Here is a 22,766-nt window from a genome sequence, read left to right on the forward strand (position 1 = left end):
AAACTTAATTGCAGAATGTTTTCCGAAAAAGGAGAACACACTGAGGATTTATAGATGTGGTCAAACCCTGAAACCCCAAACACTGAAGCTATACTAGTTCCATCTGGTCTGCAAATTTGTAAGCGTCCTGCAGCAGGTTAGACAACGATGGTGGAATTGTCTATTTGACAATAAATGTATAGTATAGGTTACTCATGAATAAACACTCCAGCTCCTTAATACCCAAGATATTCCTGTGATTTGCTTCTCAGCTGCTGGGGCAAGGGCCTGTGTGATTAAACAGGAGCATGTGTGTTTGCTGCTCTGTGGCTCCGGCTCCAGACACAGCATGCTCTGCTTCACCCAGGTTGTAAAAATGTAAATAAATATATTTATTCAGTCTTTTTTATTGGGCATCAACCTATGCATTTATGTGCGTACTGTTGGAAACAGAAATTACACTTCAGGTCATGTTTAAAGCTGTGGGACGTGGCTGATGGTGCAGATAGCTGAACAGATTCGAACTAGGGCGTATCTGTTGCATGAGACGTGCAAGTGAAAAAAAAAAAAAAGCGTGTCTGATGTACAGTGGGATGGTTATGTTTATCAAATCAACTTGTTTTTAATTAAATCTTTCACGTCTTCTTCATAAAATTATCAGATTCATTTTACTATGAACTTTGACTTCCATCTCTCATGTAAACTCAAAAGGCAGCAGCTTCATGAAGATACTGAAGTGAATGAAAATGTCAAAAAATTCTCTGTCATGGTCATTTTTAACACCAGTGAATCAGTTTTTCTTCAAGTACGTGGCATCTGTGAATGACACTCTTTCACATAACTGTGTAAACAAGCGTTTACATTGAGAAAAGGCATAAAACACATCAAATTACTAATCATTTTCCTCAATTTGCCCTCAGTAGCCTGGACTCCGGTCGTTTGCTCTTACCTTGTCCTTTTTGTTCGAGCACATCATTTCATAACATTTTTGAAAGGGTTTATTTGTTGCTATGGCATTGGCTGTTGCTTAAAATTCCGAGGCAGAGTGAAAACGCTGTTTCCATTTCTGTCTCCGTAACGACGACGAGCCTCGCTGGAGAATAGCATGTATAAATGTCAAACACTTGACAATCCTCCCTTCCTCAAACAGGAATATATTACAGTAACTACAGTATCTACACCTACCCACACCCACACCCACACACACACACACACACACACACACACACACACACACTCACACACACACACACACACACACACACACACACACACACACACACACACACACACACACACACACACACACACACCACTTTCGAATATGATTGTATGTATTTATAACTGAATCTCTACAGTTTTGCAGTCTTTCTTAGTACTTTACTGTACCACAGGAACATTATAAGGGAGCAGCAGCATACAGAATGATCAAGACAACATACATTTCATGGCTTTTCATTTGCGCTGGATTAAATCCAGTGTCTCTGAGTTGATATCTCCATACAGTTACACCAATCTTTGATCTTTTTTAATCTCCAGTGTCCCTGTGACATGAAATTATTTCAATACTAGTTCTTCTTTTTAAAATGAGTTCCACAATTCTCGGGATCAAGATTTTGTCTTTTTTTAGCATGCATAAGTTTATATGAAGGATATGCTGTAGGTATCTATTTAAAGAATTATGGCACGGAGCAGTTTGATATATAAAAAAACATATCACAGTTCGCATGTGTTTACAAGATGGGACATTTAAGTGTGCTGTACTTCCATTGTCATTATTATCTTGTTTTCTTTTTGTCTTTTTCACTCTCTGCTTTCCAACAGTTTTAATCAGTTTTCTCAGCAGCACCGTCTGAATTTGATAAGTTTTTGGAAAGCCTGTTTGAACTCATCGTTGAATACGGTGTAGATAACAGGATTGATGAGGGAGTTTAGGTATCCCAGCCAGGTAAATATATCAAAAAGTACTGGATCAAACCAGCACTCTTTACATATGGCCATAACGAGTGTGCCCACAAAGAACGGGAGCCAACAGACAATAAAAGCGCCCAGGATGATGCCCAGTGTCTTAGTCGCTTTCCTCTCCCGGGCCGCACACAGACGTTTCCTCTCCAGCACGCTGTCTGCCAGCTTCACTTTCACACTATTCATGAACAGAGGCGATCCTCCCCCTCCTCCTCCAGCATTGGCTGAATGTAGGTGTGCTTCCTGGTTGGAGGCCGAGTTAAGAGAACAGAGAGAGGAACCTGCAGAGGTCTGGATGAGCTGTGCTGTGGTGAAACGTTTTCCAGAGGACGATGGTGTCTTAAAGATGCGGGAGCGGGCGGCAACATAGATCCGTCCGTAGAGGATGATAAGAAGAACTGTGGGGACGTAGAAGGCGCCGAAGGTGGAGTATAGGGTATAAGAGATCTGATCTGTATTGACCATGCACTCTGTCAGCTCCTCGTGGGCTTTGGCCTGCCGCCAGAAAAGTGGAGGCATGGAAATCGATATGGAGATCACCCACACGACGCCGACCATGATTGCTGCCCGGCGCATGGTGCGGCGTTTCGAGTACTCCAACGCGTCTGTGATAGCCCAGTAGCGGTCCAGCGCGATCACACACAGGTGCAAGATGGAGGCCGTGCAGAAGGTGATATCAGACGACAGCCAGATGTCGCAAACAATCTGCCCCAGCGACCATGTCTTGCTGACAGTGTATACAATGCTGATCGGCATGACTAAAATAGACACCAGCAGGTCTGTGACAGCGAGGGAGCCGATCAGGAAGTTGGCAGGCGTGTGGAGCTTCCTGGTTAGAAAGATGGTGGCGATGACAAAGGCGTTTGAGAGCACGGTAGCCAGGGTGACGATAGCTAACAGTGCAGATAGGGAGATCTGGAGGGCGAGCAGCGTGGTCTCGCTCCAGGGTGGAGATGTTGCTGTGTCAGGAGTCTCTGTGAAGTTGCTGGTAAAGTAGTCCAGTGAGCTATTATCCAGCTCCATCTCGCCTCTGCTCCTTTTAATCCGTCTTTTGCAGGTTTAAACCAGCCTCATCACATGAGTTCAGGCATGACACTGAAGAAGGCTGTACAGTGGCATGGCACTGTTGGTTTTAGTTGCAGAACGTGAAGAAGCTTGTCTTTTATCCTCCTTATTTTGACATTGCAATATACCTTGTATTGCATCAACCTTCAGCAAACGTCTAATTCCACCCACAACTAATGCTCCTGTAATTGAAGTCGGCTAATTTGTCCATTTCGCGTCGGATATTGTTTTGTCTCACTGGTTTAGCTGCAGGAGAGACGAATCCTAATTTGTATTCACAGACACTACTTTTCTTTCTTTCAACACTCTTATCTCATCTCCAACCAGCAGCCAGCCGACACCAGCACCTTCAGACCAAACCTTCCTATCTATCAAATGCTCTAATGGGCTTCTCCTTTTCAATAAAGCTAAGCGGGGAACTGCATGTAGGAAGATGATGACGACAGATACGAATGGTTTGCTTGTTGTCTCTCTCTTATCCAGTCCACGTGAAGCCTTCTAAATTGAGGTTTGTGCTGTAACTCGGCTGTGCCTTGTGTCTTTGATGATATGGCAAAGCCAGAAGGTTACAGTTACATGACGCAGACGAGGAAGAAATCTAGTCACCCTGTGGATTATTGTTCGATCGTCATATAGCTTTCGCAGCTGTATAGAAGTCTGCTGAAATGCAGCGATCAGCAAAGCTTTTTTCAGGTTCCCAGTGTTAAATACGTGTCCTCTTTAAGGTGTGGGGTCCATACAGCTAATGTTGTGTCATGAAGATTCCTCTGCAGCATGTTCATCCTAGGTGAGACAAATGAGAGGGAAAAAACGGAAAGATTAGTTTTTTTCAACTTTACCATCACACCCCTGCCCCATACTGAGCAAGTGCATACACAAACAAACCTCCTACATGAAAAATCCCACACCTAAGGGGCAATGAATGCACATGAACACTCCGTCAACTCATCCTGGACCTTTAAATGGAGCATTATGACTTGATACATGGACTTGACTCCCACAGACCTGCAGCCGCTGTGTTGATTTATTACATTTGTTGTAATTGAAATCTCCAGAGGTAAAACATATAAGCAGCTTGCTTTGCTAGTCACACTAATCACAACAGCGGTGTTTTACAATGGTATCCAATGTACATAAAAGCAATTATTACAAATAATTTATTTCAGATTATTATGCTATAAATTTATATTTTCTTCTATAGTAACTTCTATAGTTTCCTCTCAATGATTTCGGCAGATCTCCAATCCTCCGTTCTAAGGGGACTTCTGCAATAGAGACAGGCCAAACAGCGTTCTTCTGAACACATTGCCATGACAAGGACCTGGATTGAAATGGGAAAGTGTCTCTTTAAATTAATGTATGGAGAGTCCTAAAGTTGCCTCTTGGTTTGAGATGCTGACCATATAATTGTAAAAACCCTGGTTCATAATTTTCTTTCTCTTCTGTCACTCAAAATCTGTCACACCCAAAAAACACTGCTTCACAACTTTTCATCTCGGATTCCAGCAGGATTTACTGTAAATATATTCACTTTAACACACTTCATAATAGGAACATTTTTAGAAGAGACCTAAAAAAAGATAACTTTATTATATTATTTTGTCTAAATCACACACAAGCTTGTGTTTTTCTCTTGCTTCTCTCATACTCAGATAGACTTTTGTACTTGTGACATATAAACTCGACTTGCCTCATGTTTACGGCTATTGGTGCTCAGAAAATGAAAGAGACACTGACCATGTTGCCTCCAGGTAACAGAAAAATAATCGCAGAATGGCAAGCTGACTTACTATCAAGTACAATGAATGAGGTAAGAATTGAAATGTGGTATTATATCCCAGTAGGGTTGAGGACTGTTAATCACCACAGCAGGCATTCCAACCCTCCAGCGCTCAAGCTATATGTTAGGTTTGCTTTGATGTATTATTTAAGACCGGCAGCATAATAACTGACCACTTATAATTCAGAGGAAATAGTAAAAAGCATAAATTAAGTGACATATTTAATGGACTCATGAATGACTGCTGAAACCACTTGTCACTGTCACAACCCACAGAGGAAATACTGCGGAGACTTGACAATCTTATTGAACTTTGTGAGGAATGGTAAAAGCTTTACTTAAATGTATTTAGGTGTTTGTAAGACGGGGATTTTGAACAATTACAATAGAAATGGCTTAGTGCAAGAAATGATCAGGATTTGATTATTGGAGTATCATTTGTAGAGTTGTTAATTATTTTCTGAGAACTATTTAGTATTTCTCACATCAGCAAGCTATGAAATGATGTGATTATTACGAAAAAAGGCTGCTGTGAAAAACAAGCAACGGTTTTTGCCACAGTAATTGCAAAGGTTTGCTTTTTCACAGTCAACACATCCCTCTGCCAGCACATGACGAGTGTCAAGACTGATTTCCGAGTTCATGTTTCTTCCTGATACAACACTGCAAATCACCTCCATTAACTATGTGTTGATTGGCAGCTGAGCTCTTGAGTGATTATAGTGCTTCGGCTGTGACAATAAATATGCTTATAAAATAGAGAGCTTTGTCTGTTTAGCACAGTCATTTACATACTCTCAGGTGAGCAAGAACATTTTTAGAAACCAAACTCAGTTTGGAGCCTGTGTTCTTTATGTGCTGTGTTTGCTCTCATACAGTAGGTGACGATTTTGGAGTCATTGAAGGAAAACCTCCTGTGTCAAACATGAAAAATAGAATGAAAGCAATGATTTGAATTACTTGTGAAAAAAATATGTTTAGGGCAAATATAGGAGTGTCCTCAGTAATATAAAATACAGACTACAGTCAGGGATATGACTTGTTTTTAAATGTCAAAAGCTGACATTTAAAAAAAACAAGACCCTTTGACTGAAAACCTGAAATTAACTACATATCTGGTGGAGCTGTATGTGAGAATGTGAATGTCTGAATCAAATGGAGTTTACCTTCAAAGCTCTCTTGTAAAAAAAGACTGTGTAATCTTGGAGTAATGTGTGTGAATGGAGATGCTCATTGGCTTGAGTATTCATGGCGAGCAAGTGGGCGTGGAGATGATGTTCCTCGCCCGAACTGGAAGACAACAAACCTCAGACAGTGAAGAATAGGGTTATTTACATAAATACGGCACTTAAAATGTCGACAAAGTGATTCGGGAACCTCTGTCGGTAACAACTAACGCTGAAATCTTCCGACAAATTCAAAGAATGGCAAAAGACTTGACTGTTTTTGACAATATTAAGAACTGGCTCCATCACAGCGGTGTAATCAAGGTCTTGTCCTAAACCAAATGGAGTATTTCCAGCAAGTGAGAACGCATCTGACAAAGGATCTCCTGTTGTGTGCGGCATGTGTGAAACAGTTACTCTGATGCTCTTGACAAGAGTCTGCAGCCATTCTAGCAGCTCTTTGTAAAAACCATCATCATCTAAAGCTGCCTCACATTCCACACATATACATATATTTGTGCCTCTGCTTTGACGAGCACCGTGACTGGCTACCCTCCATCAAAGACACGTTTAACAGCAAAGAAGAGGGCACAGAGAACTGAAGGTAACCACTCAACACATGCTGAACATCTACACAAATTTGTTGATCTTTTATTGATTAAATGTCAAAAATGCTGCAGAACAGTAATAGCTCTTTATCAATATAGTGCAATGGCTAGTATACTGTCATACAGTGCATGAGTATCCCCTCAGTGCACCAGTCATTAGCTGTGACTACTGATGGCTGAAGCATTACACAGCATGACAACCTGACAGTCACGCTTCATTGCACCAGCGGAGCAGAGATTGATAAACGTCAGAGAGCAAATAATGGTCATATAGTCTTGTCATTGTTGAACGCTGCACACAGTGAGCTCAGTAAGAAGATTGTCGTGAAAAGCATTGACTTATCCATTCAGTTGTCTCTATAATGTGTTTCTGGTGCACACGCACACACACACACACACACACACACACACACACACACACACACACACACACACACACACACACACACACACACACACACACACACACACGCACACACGCACACACGCACACACACGCACACACACACACACACGCACACACACACACACACACACACACACACACGCACACACACACACACACACACACACACACACCACAAACCACACACACACACACACACACACACACACGTACAGTAGCATGTTTGATAGATGGCTGCGTAGCTTATCTGTTTACACATCAAACAAGTCAAGGACAAGGCTTATCTCCTTAGGGTCTGGTTTACAGCACAATAAGGTAATGAGGTTCATAATGAATGGATGAGAGGGAAAACATTTTCAATCAAGAACAGGCCTTGCCTAAATTGGGCTGTATACAGTTTGTGTGAAATACATTAGCTTCTACATCTGGCTTTGAAATTGAAGATCTACAGGGAGGCACGCATTTATCATCTTTAAAACAAGGAAAACATGGAAATTAGAGTTAAAAAAACAAAGACAAGCACAAGTCATTACAAGTTTGTTCATGTGTATCTGACCATGAGCAGAACTGGCGCCGTATTCAATAGTGACGCCTTACCCAGTTGGCTTCTATGCATCACACACCCATTCACAACAAATCCAATTCATTCCTTTCAGGGTTGGGCCGAGTCGCATGTGCGGCTGCCTGATTGTTGGTCTGGGTGAAGCAGTAATACCCTCTGAACCCCGCAGGCCTGCAAACACCGCATGGCCCCTCTGGAGATAATTGATTTAGCTCAGAAGAGGTAGAACCACCGCTACCTCCGCTGTCAGCAAATGTCTGGTGTTTACTCAAGCGTGCACTAAACGGTAGGTGAGCAGCGATGTACTCTGTATGTGTGTGTATGTGTGTGTTTGTTGGGGGGTGGAAGTTTACATCACTTGATAGGGAGGTTGGGGATTGACGATGGGGTTAATGAGAATGCCTGGATGGAAGGAGTCATGGCAGCAGCACTATTGCAGCTTTACAAAGAATTCTGTTGTGAAGCATTTTGTAATTAGATCAGCTACAAACCAGGGCGTCATTTCCATCATTATACGGTCCAGGATGTTGTTGCCGTTGTTTGAATTAGCAACAGAAACACACTTTTACAACGCAGTTTGCTTAGCACCATGCAGATACTGAATTATAAATCGATGGGCTGCATCATGTATGGGAAAATTAAACGATAAAACAGATTAGTATGAACGTTGGAAGAGTCAGCATGATATCAGTAGTGATATCTGTTCAAGTAGGGCCTAAAGGTTAAAGTGAATACAATCAAAATAATAATAGACCTACCAATAAAATCAAATCTATACTATGCAGAATAATAGAAAAACATTTCATGAATGGCTGGCATGTATGAATTTCAACATGCTGCAGTTCAGATAGGAAATCCCATTATTTCTCAAGGGCTCAAAAGTTTATCTTATCTCTGTCGTTGGAAGATGCCTGGGAGCATGGAGAGGAGATGTTTTTCCTCAAGTTGTGTGGGCTGTGCGTGTGCACAAGCATGCACATGTACAATATCACATGTATGCACCATATGCACTAGCCTCCAACAATCCACCTACACACACATAAATTGTTTACGCATAGACAAACCTGAAATACCACCCAATTAATCCTCACAGGAACTAGCACTGAAGGACACTGAAGGGGCTTCACAAGTTCAATTTTTGATTTATAGTGACTGATTCCTGTGCTGGCAAATGAAGTGCGCAGGGGGTGTGAGTGAGCTCAAGTGATACAGCAACAACAGCCTGCTCAAACCTCTGGGTACAAACCTAAAGACTCATTAGAGAGGCTGGGAAGGATGATCTCATCTCTTCTGTAAGCCGACAGAACTAGAACAGATTGTTGAAAATGGGACAAATTTGCTAACCTGACTCTCGCCAGATGCATTTCGTTTCGCCTTGCTTCACTCATACATCTGGGATCGCTCCACAGGAAAGTGATTTCAGGAGGTTGGGTCTTATCAATAATCCTTGCATATGATTGGATACACCACTTGTCCGTCATCTCTATTGACGTGCTACTTCAACCACTCACATCGAAACCAATCTGTGACGCTGATGAGAGTGACGCAGGTAAAGCCAAACAGAACAGCTGACATCGTTTCCACCAACAAATGCCTTTAGAGCCGTTCGATGTTGACGTCTGCTTCCTAGATGCGAGCCGCAACAGTCGTTTCTCCGCTACGTCACATCTATAAAACCCCGATTGGCCTAACCATTTTTTGCGGACTCTGAAATCACTTTCCTATGGAGCGAATCCAGATGGTTGAGTGGAGCTAGGCGGAGTCAAAACGGAAGCAAGGCAGAATGAAAGTCATCTGGCTGGTCAGGTTACAAATTTGCCTCTTAGCATAAAAATTATGATTTTTCTGTTAATGAAAGCCCCGATTTTATAAACAGATTATACAGCTGTATGATAGTTTGAACATAGCCTATAACAAACTTTAGCAACACATCAAAGCCTCCTACTGCAGAAACAACCTTCCCACCACTGTTTTTTAAACCACTCCACAGTACTACACTCCTCACTGTGTGTTCATGACCTCTTAGAAAGTGGAACAGGTCCAGTGCAAATCTAGGACACCTGAGAGGCCCTTTATCGAGAGTGAGCTGATGCAGAGATTATCTGTCGGAGCCGGCTGTGTATAAATGTGTAATGTGTGTTAGGAGAAGAAAGAGAAACAGACAGGACAAATGAGAATCTGGTTTAAATCTGGGGTGATGATAAAAGAGCTTGCAATCAGAACATTGTTAGTGCTCCCTATTCATTAACAAAAAATATATTTTAAGTAGTCCCTTCTGAAACTTATGATCTTGTGCAGGATCAGAGGAGTTGACACACAGCATCACGCAGTCTGTGCACTATTTGTGAGAGTTTAAAAGTTTGACATACACTACCGTTCAAATGTTTAAGGCAGGCATGAAAAAATGCTGTAAACTAAGAATGCTTTCAAGAATTGAAGTGTAAATAGTTTGATTATAATAAATCAAATCAATATTTTGGTGTGACCACCCTTTGCCTTCCATACAGCATCAATTCTTCTAGGTACACTTGCACACAATTTTTGAAGGAACTCGGTTTGTGATTGTTCCAAGCATCTAGGAGCACTAACAACAGATCTTCTGAGGATGTAGGCTTCCTCAAATCCTTCCGTCTTTTCATGTAATCCCAGACCGACTGGATGATGTTGAGAACAATGCTCTGTGGGGGCCATACCATCACGTCCAGGACTTCTTGTTCTTCTTTACGCTGAAGATAGTTCTTAATGATATTGGCTGTATGTTGGGGGTCATCCTGCAGCAGAATAAATTTGGGACCAATCACATGCCTCCCTGATGGTATTGCATGATGGATAAGTATCTGCATATATTTTTCAGCATTGAGGACACCATTAATTCTGACCAAATCTCCAACTCCATTAGCAGAAATGCAGCCCCAAACGTGCAAGGAACCTCCACCATGCTTCACTGTTTCCTGCAGACACTCATTATTATACAACTCTCCAGCCCTTCGGCAAAAAACTGCCTCCTACCACAGTCAAATATTTCACTCATCAGTCCAAAGACCCTGCTGCCATTTTTCTGTTCCCCAGTTTCTATGGTTTCGTATATAGTTGAGTCTCTTGGCCTTGTTCCACGTCAGAGGTTTTGCTTTTTGGCCAAAACCCTTCCATGAAGACCACTTCTGGCCGGACTCCTCAGGACAGTAGATGGGTGTACCTGGGTCCGACTGGTTTCCGCCAGTTCTGAGCAGATGGCACTGCTGGACATCTTCCCATTTTGAAGGGGAATAAGCTTAAGTAAGCTAAGTTTACTTGGCCGATCACTGCAATGAAGATACTCAACTATGCCCGTTTTTTTGTTCTTCTTCAAAAAAGTCTGAGCAGCACATCTTGAAACCCCAGTCTGCTTTGAAATCTGTGTTTGGAGAGCCTTTGCTTATGCAGTATAACTACCTTGTGTCTTGTTGCTGTGCTCAGTCTTGCCATGGTGTATGACCTGTGATATGAAACTGTCTTCCACAACCTCACCTCAGAAGCATAAAACATTTGAACAGTAGTGTAACTCGCGCTATTTTTGCAAAATTGTACAAAATTGCTCCGGTATAATAAAATTTCAACAATTTTTCACATAAAAGAATACATTTTCCACCCACTGCTCTAAGCACAAATAAAAAGAAACCTCACTTCTAACAAACCACATTCAGGGAGCGTACCTATGTTCCTGGGATCCTATGTTCCCCTCTTTGTATGTTCCCAGATTTTCCCAAAAAAGATTCTATGTTCCCGCTTTGTATGTGACCGATGTTCCTCAGTCTGTTATTTTTCCCACAATCAGCAGCAAATTCCAAGGCAAAAAGGCCTGTGTAGACTCTAACCGTACGCCCTAACTCTTACCCTTACCGTAACCCCTAACCTTCACAAAAGGTCGAATTAAATCTGCAAAATCATAGGCTTATGTGACTGGGGAACATAGGGATGACCTCCCACATTCCTAGCAAACACATTAACAGCTGGAAACTTTCCTCCACCAAGTAGGGTCAGGGGCGTTAAGTAGATGGGGAGGGTTCTTACCCCCTACTTCCGTTGCCCTTGTTCAAACCACACACATTTTTAAACTTGACCTTCATTTTGATCTAAACTACACGCCTGTAAAGTTTTGTGACTGTATCTTGCATGATTGCAAAGTTATCGCAGTGACTAAATCTGGCCACACACAGACAGATAAACACCTGGCAAAAGACTCAAAACCACCTCTGTGGTACTTCTCACTACAGTGTGTGTCTCCAGGACCACCTTGTGCCATGATGACACTTACACACAGACTCACAAGGTGAAAAAAATGCCAGAATCACTGTCGCGGCTGGTAATCAAGGGCTTTTGCTAAAAAATACAGCACTTCACTTCATGATGTACATACTAAAGACAAAATATTTTAACCACCTTTTTTGGAGAAATTTACTGAGAAGGAAGCTGCTGCCAACCAAGTATTTCTATATAAAGAAATGGAGCAAAGACTGGTGAGAAGAAGCAGCATACAGGCTGAGCAAATGCATGGGTTTGAAATTATATAATTTAATTTGGATGCATATCAACTGTGAATTAAGTGTGAACCAATCACATAAAGCCATAGTGACTTGTTTATGGTAAGCAACACTTCATGATACATCCTGCATTGATTCATCATCATGAGTCATGAATTACTTAAGATTTGTACCCCTAAGTGTTACTGATGTAAAATGGTGGTTTTCTTGAGGATCATTGCTGAGCCATTTCCGGTCTGCCGTTGATAAGATATCATACAAATTTTTGTGCAGTACTTTTCATACAATATCCTGAGTATCAGTGAGTAGCTTACAATTCATTTTCTGCAATAATACAAACTAAAGGCTAAGACTGCAATACCGATAGATATTTTCCTTTGTGGAGGTTGCTGTAAACAGAGCTGTTGAGCCAAGCCTGCTGCTGCCAAGGCGAGGATAGTTGGCCTCACGAATTCTCAATCTCAAACAAGATTTAGGATGATACTTGGTGGGACCTTGGGGCGATATATTTTTTTTCCCAAATCTCACCTGTAGATACTTCAGATACTAGGAAGAAGTGAAGATACAACTCAGTAAAAAGAGAGATGTTAAAGGGATGTTATAGACTAAAAACGGTATCATTCATGTCCCATTAATGCATGTTACTAATTCACTTCTTCCCCAGAGTTGTTGTCAAGTTGTCAAGACAGATGACCTACTCTTTATGTCATATGTGATATGTTTTGTTGTGATTTGGCACTATAAAGAAATTGAATTGAATTTCAGTCTTTAGATTTAACAGGAAAAAAATGTTGCTCTCCTGATTCTTATAAGTCAGACTTTAGGGAGAGAGAGGGCTTCAGGAGTGTCATAGACATTGCAGTGAAGTAATCATTAAGATTCAGAAGGCCGAGCCTTTACACTGAAATTGGACCATGTCCACGAATTGAGCCCTGCAGCACAGTGCATGTTGTGAGGAAGATGAGCTGCAGCGGTGAGAGATTGTTCTCTAGCTACAGTAGCAGATGATCCAGAGTAGAGTGATCTCAGCAGAGACGTTCACATGTGGGTTGATTTGATCTTGTGCAGCTTTTGCACAATCTTATCAACCCACTGTATAGTTTGTGCCAAGTACACACACTTCTGTGGTTTTGTTCAGAGTAAACACTGTGGGTATAACTTGAGGCATTTAATTAAAATGGTTGTTGTTAAAGGCTTAACATTTAACAATACTTCAGTGTTTACTGACATCAGAAGGTAATTAGTTGCCTTCTGCGTGCTCTGTCAAATTCTAAAACTCGACTTGAATTAGTCAGAAATAATAATAAATAAATACATTTTCATATTAGTCAGTTTAGAGACACAGGTACATATGCTGTGTTTTCAAAGGGATTTAAGAGTGCAGGTTCCCCAATAGATGTGTAATGGACTAACAAACTATTGGAGAAATAATGTTTTATTTCCTTTTTTAAGTTCTTTATGGGCTGTAACTGCACTAAATCTGCACTGATTGTCCATTGTTTTATTTTCCTCTTCATTGGGATTTCCAATGTTGTCTTATGCATTTCTCCGCCTTACTTAAAGCTCTTTGAAATGCAGTTGCATCTGACACATGCTGTTCAAATACACTTCTTTCTGACATGGAAATGGGTTCAGAACATTTTTAAACTACCTTTTCTGGACAAAGAGTTGATGGTTTAGTTGATTCAATTAATTATTTTAAAAGTGTAAACTATTCTAGGATTCTACTAATTGTTACTGTATGATAAGAATATTGTATTGATTAGTCAAAAATGTGACTATTGTTGTATTTTCGTTGTATCTTCAGTTTTGAATATTTGAGCAGTCAGGCAGTTAGTTATTGAGTGCTGCACAGACAGCTGTAGCTGTCATGGAGATGGTGCATTGATTTAATTGTCAATTAAGCAGAATATATCCATACAGAATTGCAGATCTCCAGAGGAATTGTGTGGAAGCCCATTTGCAAGTAAAGAGAACAGAAACTCTGACATCTTGACTCTGAACTCTGAAGTGCTGAAAATGAGAGTCAAGTTTCTGACGGAAAGAAGGGTCTGTCAATTAACACGACAAACTACATTAGAACTTGACAGAGGGGCGCTTTCAACTTTGCGTTCAGAGGATTGTCTGAAATACAATTCTAGACCTGGAAACTTCTGTGTTATGCCAAAGGGTTTAACAAAAGAGACATGACTGGAATCCTAACAAATTGGAAAAAACGCCGCTCATATTGGCTTTCAACCTCTCCCAAGTGTTTAAACCTTTAAACACCATAGCTCATTGTATCCTTATCCCAGTTTCCTTTTACATGATGTACCTGTTTTGTTCCAAAGCTGAAACATTTTAACTCCTTCACAACTTTCAACATTTTAAGTTCAAGGCTACCTGCTCCGCTTTGTGCAAGACAAGTTTCAGTCATGACAATGTTAAGAGTAAAAAGAAAAATTTCCCACTATGAAGCTTCAACTTCTGAATCTGAGAATCAGCAAAGTGAAACATACCAGATTTAGCAACATAAGTGGTCGTATTAAGCCCCTTTTCCACTGGAGAAAAACACCATAATACCCACTTATATCTGGCTTTTGTCTTCAGTGGGAAAGGTTAAAATCAGCATTCATTCCCGGAACAAATGACTCTGCGGTATTCACAGGTATTTAACAGCTCCAGCTCTGATCAGGTTGAGGCACTAATTCATGCTCCTTTTGCCTGTGGAATGCTATGAAGCCTGCCGCCCGCCGCCTCCGTCAGTAAATTCTGCTACTCTTTGTCAACCCAGCCACAAATTCTATCTGTGTATGTGCAAACAGAACATCTAACATCGTTCCAAATGAGTCGGCACAGAGTTTGAAAGAGAATAATAAATTATATTTTCATCATCTTTATTCACAGCAGATAATGGAAGTTGGCTTTTGTGCATATTAGCTTGGTCAAGGACACTCAATTTTGATCTCACGCAAGTATTGATGAATGCCACAAAATTTCTTAAATAATTTGTACCCACAATGTAAGATTAAATATGTGCATACAAATGTTTCATGCATGGGGTCCAATGTTTTCCATTATCTGTTATCCAAAAAAACATAAAGCAAAATAAAAAATATAAGAATAAGAATTTTTGGAATAATAATATAATGCTTCAAAATTAGTGTTTTCATAATCAGAATATCATTTAAAAGTTGCTATATGAAAACTGACATACTATACAGTAGCTGCTGAGGAACAATAAAATAGTGCAGATCCATGTGAGAGTTACACACACTGTATTTTTCTGTATTTTTATTCCCATGTTGTATTTTCCACTTTTCCGACATTCGCTCCCCACAAGCTATCAAGTAAATATCTATTTATGGACTTGTGGATAAAGCTACTTCCCTCAACTGGCTTCAAGTAATGGAAACAGGCAACTTCCAACAAGAAGTCAATCTGAAACCATTGCGCTAATGGCCTTAAGGCTGAGAGGAGTCCAGGCGAGCTTGGATTCTGACATGACCCCTGCTGTTTCATGGTAATTGACACATTTTCATGACCTATAATGATGACTTTCATCTGGAGGGCCCAATCTTAGGATTCAGCACTAATTATATGGGTAGCTTGCTGAAATTTAGTCAGAGATGGAGGGATACAGTACAGCAATGAAACAAATACAAGACTGGGAGATAATGTGAGGCAAGGGAATACAAATAGAGAGTGGAGAATGCAACAAAAGTGCGATCAAAAAAGACAAAAAACAAGGGTCTCTAAAATCATTTTAAATAAAAACATGATAAACATTTCCCTGAGACTATACAATGTAGTGGATTGTCCCCGATGATGATGATGATGATGATGATGATGAGAGAGGAGGATGTTATTCTGTGAGTGAAAGACTCTTTAGTCAGAGTCCAATCCCATGTGAATAATCCTGCCTTTTAATCCGATGGGATTAGCACTGATACTGCTTTAATTCCAGTGTAAATGGAAAACACAGCACCATAAAGTGTGACAAGATGATCTGATGAAAGAAGTGAAGCACCCCGTGTGACTACATATCCAGCTGTGCAGTTGTGTCTTCAAAACATTTTAACTTTGGTTTTGAGCATTGAACTTTAACAGTGCATGTGAAAGTCAACATTAAACAAGGCCAACACTGAGTTTTTGGGGCGGATAATAATAATTACTAGGAGTCATTTTTGAGACCTGAAAGTCGTGAGAGACAATTATGCTTTTTTTTTTCTGTCCAAAATATCAGATTTTAGGGTTTCCAAAAAAAAAAAAGAGATTCTAATCTGATCACCGCCATCGATGATACAAATCTAAACTTCAACTTGCTGTGAGGTAAAAAACAAGTTATTATCCCGCTTTTCAAAACAAGCATTTTGAAGAGGTCAGTTTAGGTTTTGAGAGATTTATGATTGGACTTTTTTTTAAACCAAATATCTTACATTTTATAGACCTAACAATTTATCTATACATTGAGAAAATAACCTTAATCAATAATGCAAATAATCGTTAGTTGCTGATGGGATGCCTCCACTACGCTTCAGGATGGTGCGAAGGGCATTTTTGTATCTTACATGTCATTTTAAGTCAAGATACTTTTCACACTGCACCGGGTCCTAAGATTATTTGGTCCTTCATTAAAGTCCTCCATCACAGGGATATTCCTGTATGGCTTATGGCGTGACTTCCACCCAAAATTGATCAAGACATGATGGGGACTAATAGCCACAGATTCCACACGTACAGAATCTCTTTTTATCTTAACAGCTCTTTAAGTCTTTCTTTTCATTAGTCTCTCTTGATTGAACTGCCAGCAGGAGTTTCCATGTGAGGGAGGAGGACATTATTGATCAGAAGTTTAATGAGGATTTACATGATTGTCCTGCCTTATGTTCACCACATTTAACCTGACATTAGTAACATGTTCATACTGCTACAGGTTCATCACTGACTTTGTTTCTTTGAAGATCATGTAAGGCCTTGTCGCTGTTGTTTTTATTAATCGTAGATATCTGACAATGGCGACTGGTTCCTGTTCTGGATGCCACTGATGATTGGTGTTATGTGATGATTATTTCCTCCACTTGCTCCTACTGTACTGTTCAGTTTCAGCCTTTGATGTCACGGCTTCCAAAACCTTTCACGTGTTTACTTTATCCTACATTCATTAGAGGGACATCGTCTACAGCTTGCCAAGTGTATCCATTAGAACATGTGTATAATTGTTGCTATGGCATATTTAACACTTTGGTTTCAATTATAGTAGTTGTGGGAATTGTAGGTACTTTGTCTGAAAGCTTTTCCCTGAGTTTAGGGAATCTAGTTGGTCTGACAGCAGTCAAAACTCTCATGTCAGCCGTTAGGGTAATGAATGAGTACGGTGTCAATGTTCATCACATCTTCCTCATTGCAATTCCAGTATCTCCTGGTCATTAATCTAATGACATTTCCTTGGCACATGATTATGGCTTTCTCTGATACTTCAAAGTGCTGCGACAAAGATACATAGTCCATCAAAGTGTTTTACAGCTGAATGGTAAAGTCTTTCTTCACAGACACTGCCCCGCCATCTGCTTAGCTGCTACTCAGCCAACTCACTTGCTGCACAACATTGTAAACAGTCATCGGCAAGACAAACAAAGTGATGACACTGTTAAATTAACTCAAGTGTTTAAGTGTGTTTTTCATGTTATGTTTTGTAGCAGATCCTGGAAAAAAGTGACATTTTGGACGTGCAAGTATAACAACTATTAAAATTGTGGTATGGAGGTGTAACTCAACTGCACGCATCTGCTTCTTGTTCCAGTTTCAACTCAGTCCTGCAAGTGATTACCTCCAGTCACATTACACTCCTGTCAGGCATTGCTGGACCCAAGTAACCACACAGCCCATTAGAGTGTGAGCTGCTCATATCTATGGTATACTGTCTGTGAAATTACAAATAAAGATGCTTTCATTGGGAGCCTCTACACTGACCATCATGTCTGTGGCGGAGATTCTCACGTTACAATTTCTAAGCCCCGAACCCAAAGTTACTGTAGCCTGTCAAGCTTATTGTTTCCACTCCACACCATGTAGTTTTAAAGTGACAACGGAGGTAGATGTACAACTCAAAATTCTTTTTTTTATGTCTTTGATTTCAGAGAAGCACTTCCTACCCAACTACTTCCAGCGCACTTGCTCAGACCACACCCATTTTTTTTCATTTTCATCTACACACCTGTAAAGTCTTGTGACTGCATCCTGCATGTTTGTGACACTCTCGCTGTGACAGACAAAAATGTAAACAATGAAGCAAGAGATTAGTTTGTATATTTGTTTGTGTTTCCTGTTAAACACACAGGCGCACCACCCTGTATTGCCCAACGCACTTTGCCAAGGCGTTTTTGAAGCCGTCGTGCCCGTAGCAACATCTCAATGCACTCGAGCCTTAACCGAAGCGTAAAAATAATGCTATAATTAGGTCATAATTTTGACTGTGATTGCTGTATTGTAAAAAGCCAAAATCCAACATAAGAGAGCTGCTAACGTTAGCCTAAACAGCTCCCACCCCATGTGAAAATATGTGGATGTGCAGTTACAAACAGGGCTTCTTTCATGTATTTCACGTTAGCCTATATGTTGCTTCTCTGGGGAGAGGAGTGTCAGTATGTGTTTGTAGGTTGGTTCAGGTCAGTTTTAAAGGGATGGTATGAGTTTTGATGCTGATATTTCTGTCATCACACACCACTGACTCTCAGCATCACTTTGCCTGTCTTTGACTGATCAAAGTGATTTACAGCCCAGAAGATTGAATGCCCTAACAGTGGGGGGTTTCCTGTAGGTATAAAAACAATATGAGAGAGAGAGAGAGTGATGTTGTGCTGGATGGTATGGTATGGTATTTAAGATTTTGACAATATCACGGTATATCATTTTTTCTTTCGAATGACTTGGTCTTATTGTAGGTTTTTAGCGGCTTATTACTGTCAGGAGTACAAAGAATATAAAAACATTTTAATGTTGTCATGTTTGCTGAAGGCTTTAATTACTATAGGGTTTGCTTTGCCCCACAAAATCATATTATTGCATTCATACTGTTGCTCCACCACTTGCTTTATTTTTCTTTCCTGTCTTATGCAGTGCTTCGAGCGAATGCCTCTTGTGGTGGCAGACTGCTTCATATCCAGTGGCTTTTCGCTCCTTGCTCCTTACGGTGTGGCGGTATATGAAAAATGCATACCGTAAGGCCAATTCATACTGGTATACCACCCAGCACTATGCTGATCGTTGTTTTACTCCGATATCCTCTGCATGTAAAAATATGTTATTAGACAGAACTGTTCTTCTATGTACATGTGCAGCACTCTTGAAACCATCAGCCATTAATTGCTTCTTCCTATATTAATTATTAAACCAGAATATTATACTTTGCCTAATGAGCTACTAACGAGTCATCTTTGTGATGTGCTCTCCCGTGCCCCAGAAAAAAAAACTCCTTTATCATAGTATAAGAAAATAACATATTCAACAGTAGCATAATGTTTCAGTATACTAATTGCTTCCCATTTATTTATATTCAGTGTCATTATTAAGTAGGGAGAAGGGATGGGGTGATATGAATACGAGTTGATTTTAATGGGTTGTCGATTATGTTTTCTATCTTCAGTAACCCCTTGATTGCTAAGGTGCGTGTAAGTGCATCTCTGAGTGTGTGTGTGTGTGTGTGTGTGTGTGTGTGTGTGTGTGTGTGTGTGTGTGTGTGTGTGTGTGTGTGTGTGCATGTGTGTGTGTGTGTGTGTGTGTGTGTGTGTGTGTGTGTGTGTGCGTGTGTGTGTGTAGTGTGGGAGGATGAGGGAGAGAAGGGTGTCAGTCTGAGAGCGAGAGAGAAAACTCCACGTGTGTGAGTCTCAAGACGAAATGGAGGTACATTGTGTGCTGCAAGACACTTTTCATCAGAGCACCGTGATGGTGATTCCCTTTCATTTTGCTGAGTATCTCTCACATCAGTCAGCTACTTAAGGCTAAAAGAAAAGAAAAAATATGTAACAGTCTCTCTGAAGATAGCCTGAGGTGGGTTTATGAAGAGCTTGAGGGCACAGAGAAGGGATCTATTTTTCCCAACTTGAAATGTACTTAATGCTTGGACTGCTCCTCCTCAGCAGAAGCTACTAACGGGGAAAGAAGCATCTTCTCATGTTATTCAAATGATCAGACATAAAGGTGCCAAATTCCTGTGCTTTACTGGTGCTAATTCTGAAGATTTTTTTAACTGGTCACCCCAAACAGCCAATTAGAACATGCATATTATCATATTTATTTGCATAGTGCATCATTCAGCAAGATGCCAAATTACCACAACATACATATGTTTTTTTAATGTATCCCACAAACGATATAAGGTTTATTAACCAGCATCACCATATAACTCCACTCTCCTGCCCTACATTTGTTTAATGACATCGGCTGCTTGTGTTGCTGGGTTGGTAGCAATACTATAATATGATATCATATAATAGAATATATAATATCAGCATCATGGCCATTAATGTCAGTCAGTGGCTTCTCTCTGAAACATACAGCAAGTCATACTCATATCATAAATGAATTTAAGCCTCATGGTGAAATTAAATAAGCTTTACCACATTATAAGTTCTTCACCTGCAATCAGCCTATACTGTTAATGTCCAAACTGCTATAACAAAACAATACGTCTGACAGAAAAAGACAGCTCTGTAACGTTTCATTAAGCTGCATCAGTGACCATCAAGAACTGAAATATGTGTATTTTTTTAGTCTTTAAACACAATGTGCCCCTGCATCCTCCAGCTGTTTACTCACCCTGAAAATCCCTTTTGGCATCCACCTCTTCATTTTGTCCATGTGGACTTATTTTTTTGTCATTTATTGCGCTTCATTTAAACCCATGTAAAGCTCCAGCTACTTCCCCAAAGGGACTCATATATACTGTGTCTATATAGTGACCTTCTCATTGCCTACTTCATGGCATCTTCATCTCTTATGGTTTCACTAAAATACTCTTTACACGGTGACCTTTTCATACTCTGTTGCGCCTCTGGTGTGTGGGATTATTTCAGGAGTTTGTAGGATATTTTTTAATGTATTTGAACCTGTGATATTTGCGTTATTTCAGCTCTTATTGTAAGTAAATAGACTACGCTACAGTCTTGACTCCATATCGACTTGGAATGAATCATCTGTCGCGCGCTCAGCCGTGCGTAATTGTAACAAACACGGACTTGTGGTGTTTTATTTGAAAAAAAAAAAGATTGTAAAACTTACCATGCTTTTTTCTTAATTTGGTGAAATTCTCTCTTTCTCTTTGATAAAAGCGGAGCATAAAAGCGACCAGGGAATCCCAGCATCAGCAGTGTCCTTTACTTACTCACATCCAGTACGAACAAGCGGTATATACAGTACACTGGTTACATTCAGAGAGAACCAGCTGACAGTTTCAATCGATGTTACTGCTGTATGTGCCGGAATCGCTTGTTAGGTAGAGCGTGTCTTGTGTGTATATAAACACAGTTAAACATAAGTAACTTCACTTTTCCCGAAAAACTCGAGCTACTCCAATTTCTGACATTCTGCTCCAAAAATGTATTTTTCTAGAGTTCAGTCGCCAGTGAAAAAAGTGTACAAAGTGTTTTCTCCGGTAGAGCTCCATCTGATGCATGAAAGCGCGGGGTTGTTTCCAGCAACATTGCCCCCGGGGGAGAGACAAGGGGACATCCCGGTGCCGATGTGCCGATGAGAGTCGCTGGGCTTCGGGGGAGATCACAAAGACGTCAACAAGTTGCATTCAAATCTGCGTTTCTGGGAGGTTTGGATGGGACTGGCAGCACAGCAGAGCCCGCTCGTGCGCCTCCCTCCTACACACACACACACACACACACACACACACACACACACACACACCCCCCCCCCACACACACACACACACACACAAACACACAAACACACAAACACACACACCCTTAGTGGATTTTACCAGCAACCAACCACAGCCACACATGCACATGTGCACAAGTAATATCGGTAGGATTCTTTGAAGTGTCCATCTCTTGTTACTGTATACAGAGAAGAGGTTTTCAAGATTGTGTACATCGACCTTTCAGAGGCCAGTGACAGTTTTAAATGGTCAAAATGGTTAATTCCTTTTTAAAGAATATTTGGTGAAATGCATGTAAATCCTGACAAAATTCATCTGAGATTAAAGGGAAAATGCACCCAAAATCAGTCTTTTAAGTATCAAATGCTAAATGTCTTTAGATTTCCATGCCACTGTGAACTTAGTTTATCTCTGAGCCAACAGGTGTTAATGGCCAAGGGACGCAAAATAATTTGCCTTTCTACTAGAGCACTGTCCTGCTTGGCCCATGGGTAAATGTTGGGCCATATTCCCCTGGATATTGGCCCTGATCAGGCCCCACAGCGGCACGCCCTTAGACTGGAAGTGACAATGGTAAAACAACTAGCCTTGGCACGCTCACCCTCATTTGGCGTGGTAGTGGAAAGGCGGCTACTGGCACCATGGACACTTAAATCATGGCTGTCAAATTTGTGTTTTTTTGCAGCAAATGGCAGCTGTAATCTAACCTGACTCTCGCCAGATGAATTTCCTTGCTTTCGCCTAGCTCCATTCATCCATCTGGGATCGCTCCATAGGAGAGGGATTTGGGGACCACTGAAAAATGGTTGAGCCAATCAGGACTGCTTGGCGGTCAACCTGTGATGCT

The 22,766-nt window shown here is 40.7% G+C and overlaps 1 protein-coding gene across 1 annotated transcript; it reads right to left on the minus strand.

The window, feature by feature from the left end:
• Positions 1-1,818: 1,818 nt before the first annotated feature.
• On the minus strand, positions 1,819-2,967 carry htr1d (5-hydroxytryptamine (serotonin) receptor 1D, G protein-coupled; the record flags this gene model as incomplete). The annotated part of the gene is made up of 1 exon (XM_083923864.1): positions 1,819-2,967. One exon carries the CDS (start codon positions 2,965-2,967, stop codon positions 1,819-1,821), a length of 1,149 nt encoding a protein of 382 aa, XP_083779990.1.
• Positions 2,968-22,766: the final 19,799 nt, after the last annotated feature.

Source organism: Echiichthys vipera, assembly GCF_963691815.1.
Source record: "Echiichthys vipera genome assembly, chromosome: 12".
NCBI lineage: Eukaryota > Metazoa > Chordata > Actinopteri > Perciformes > Trachinidae > Echiichthys > Echiichthys vipera.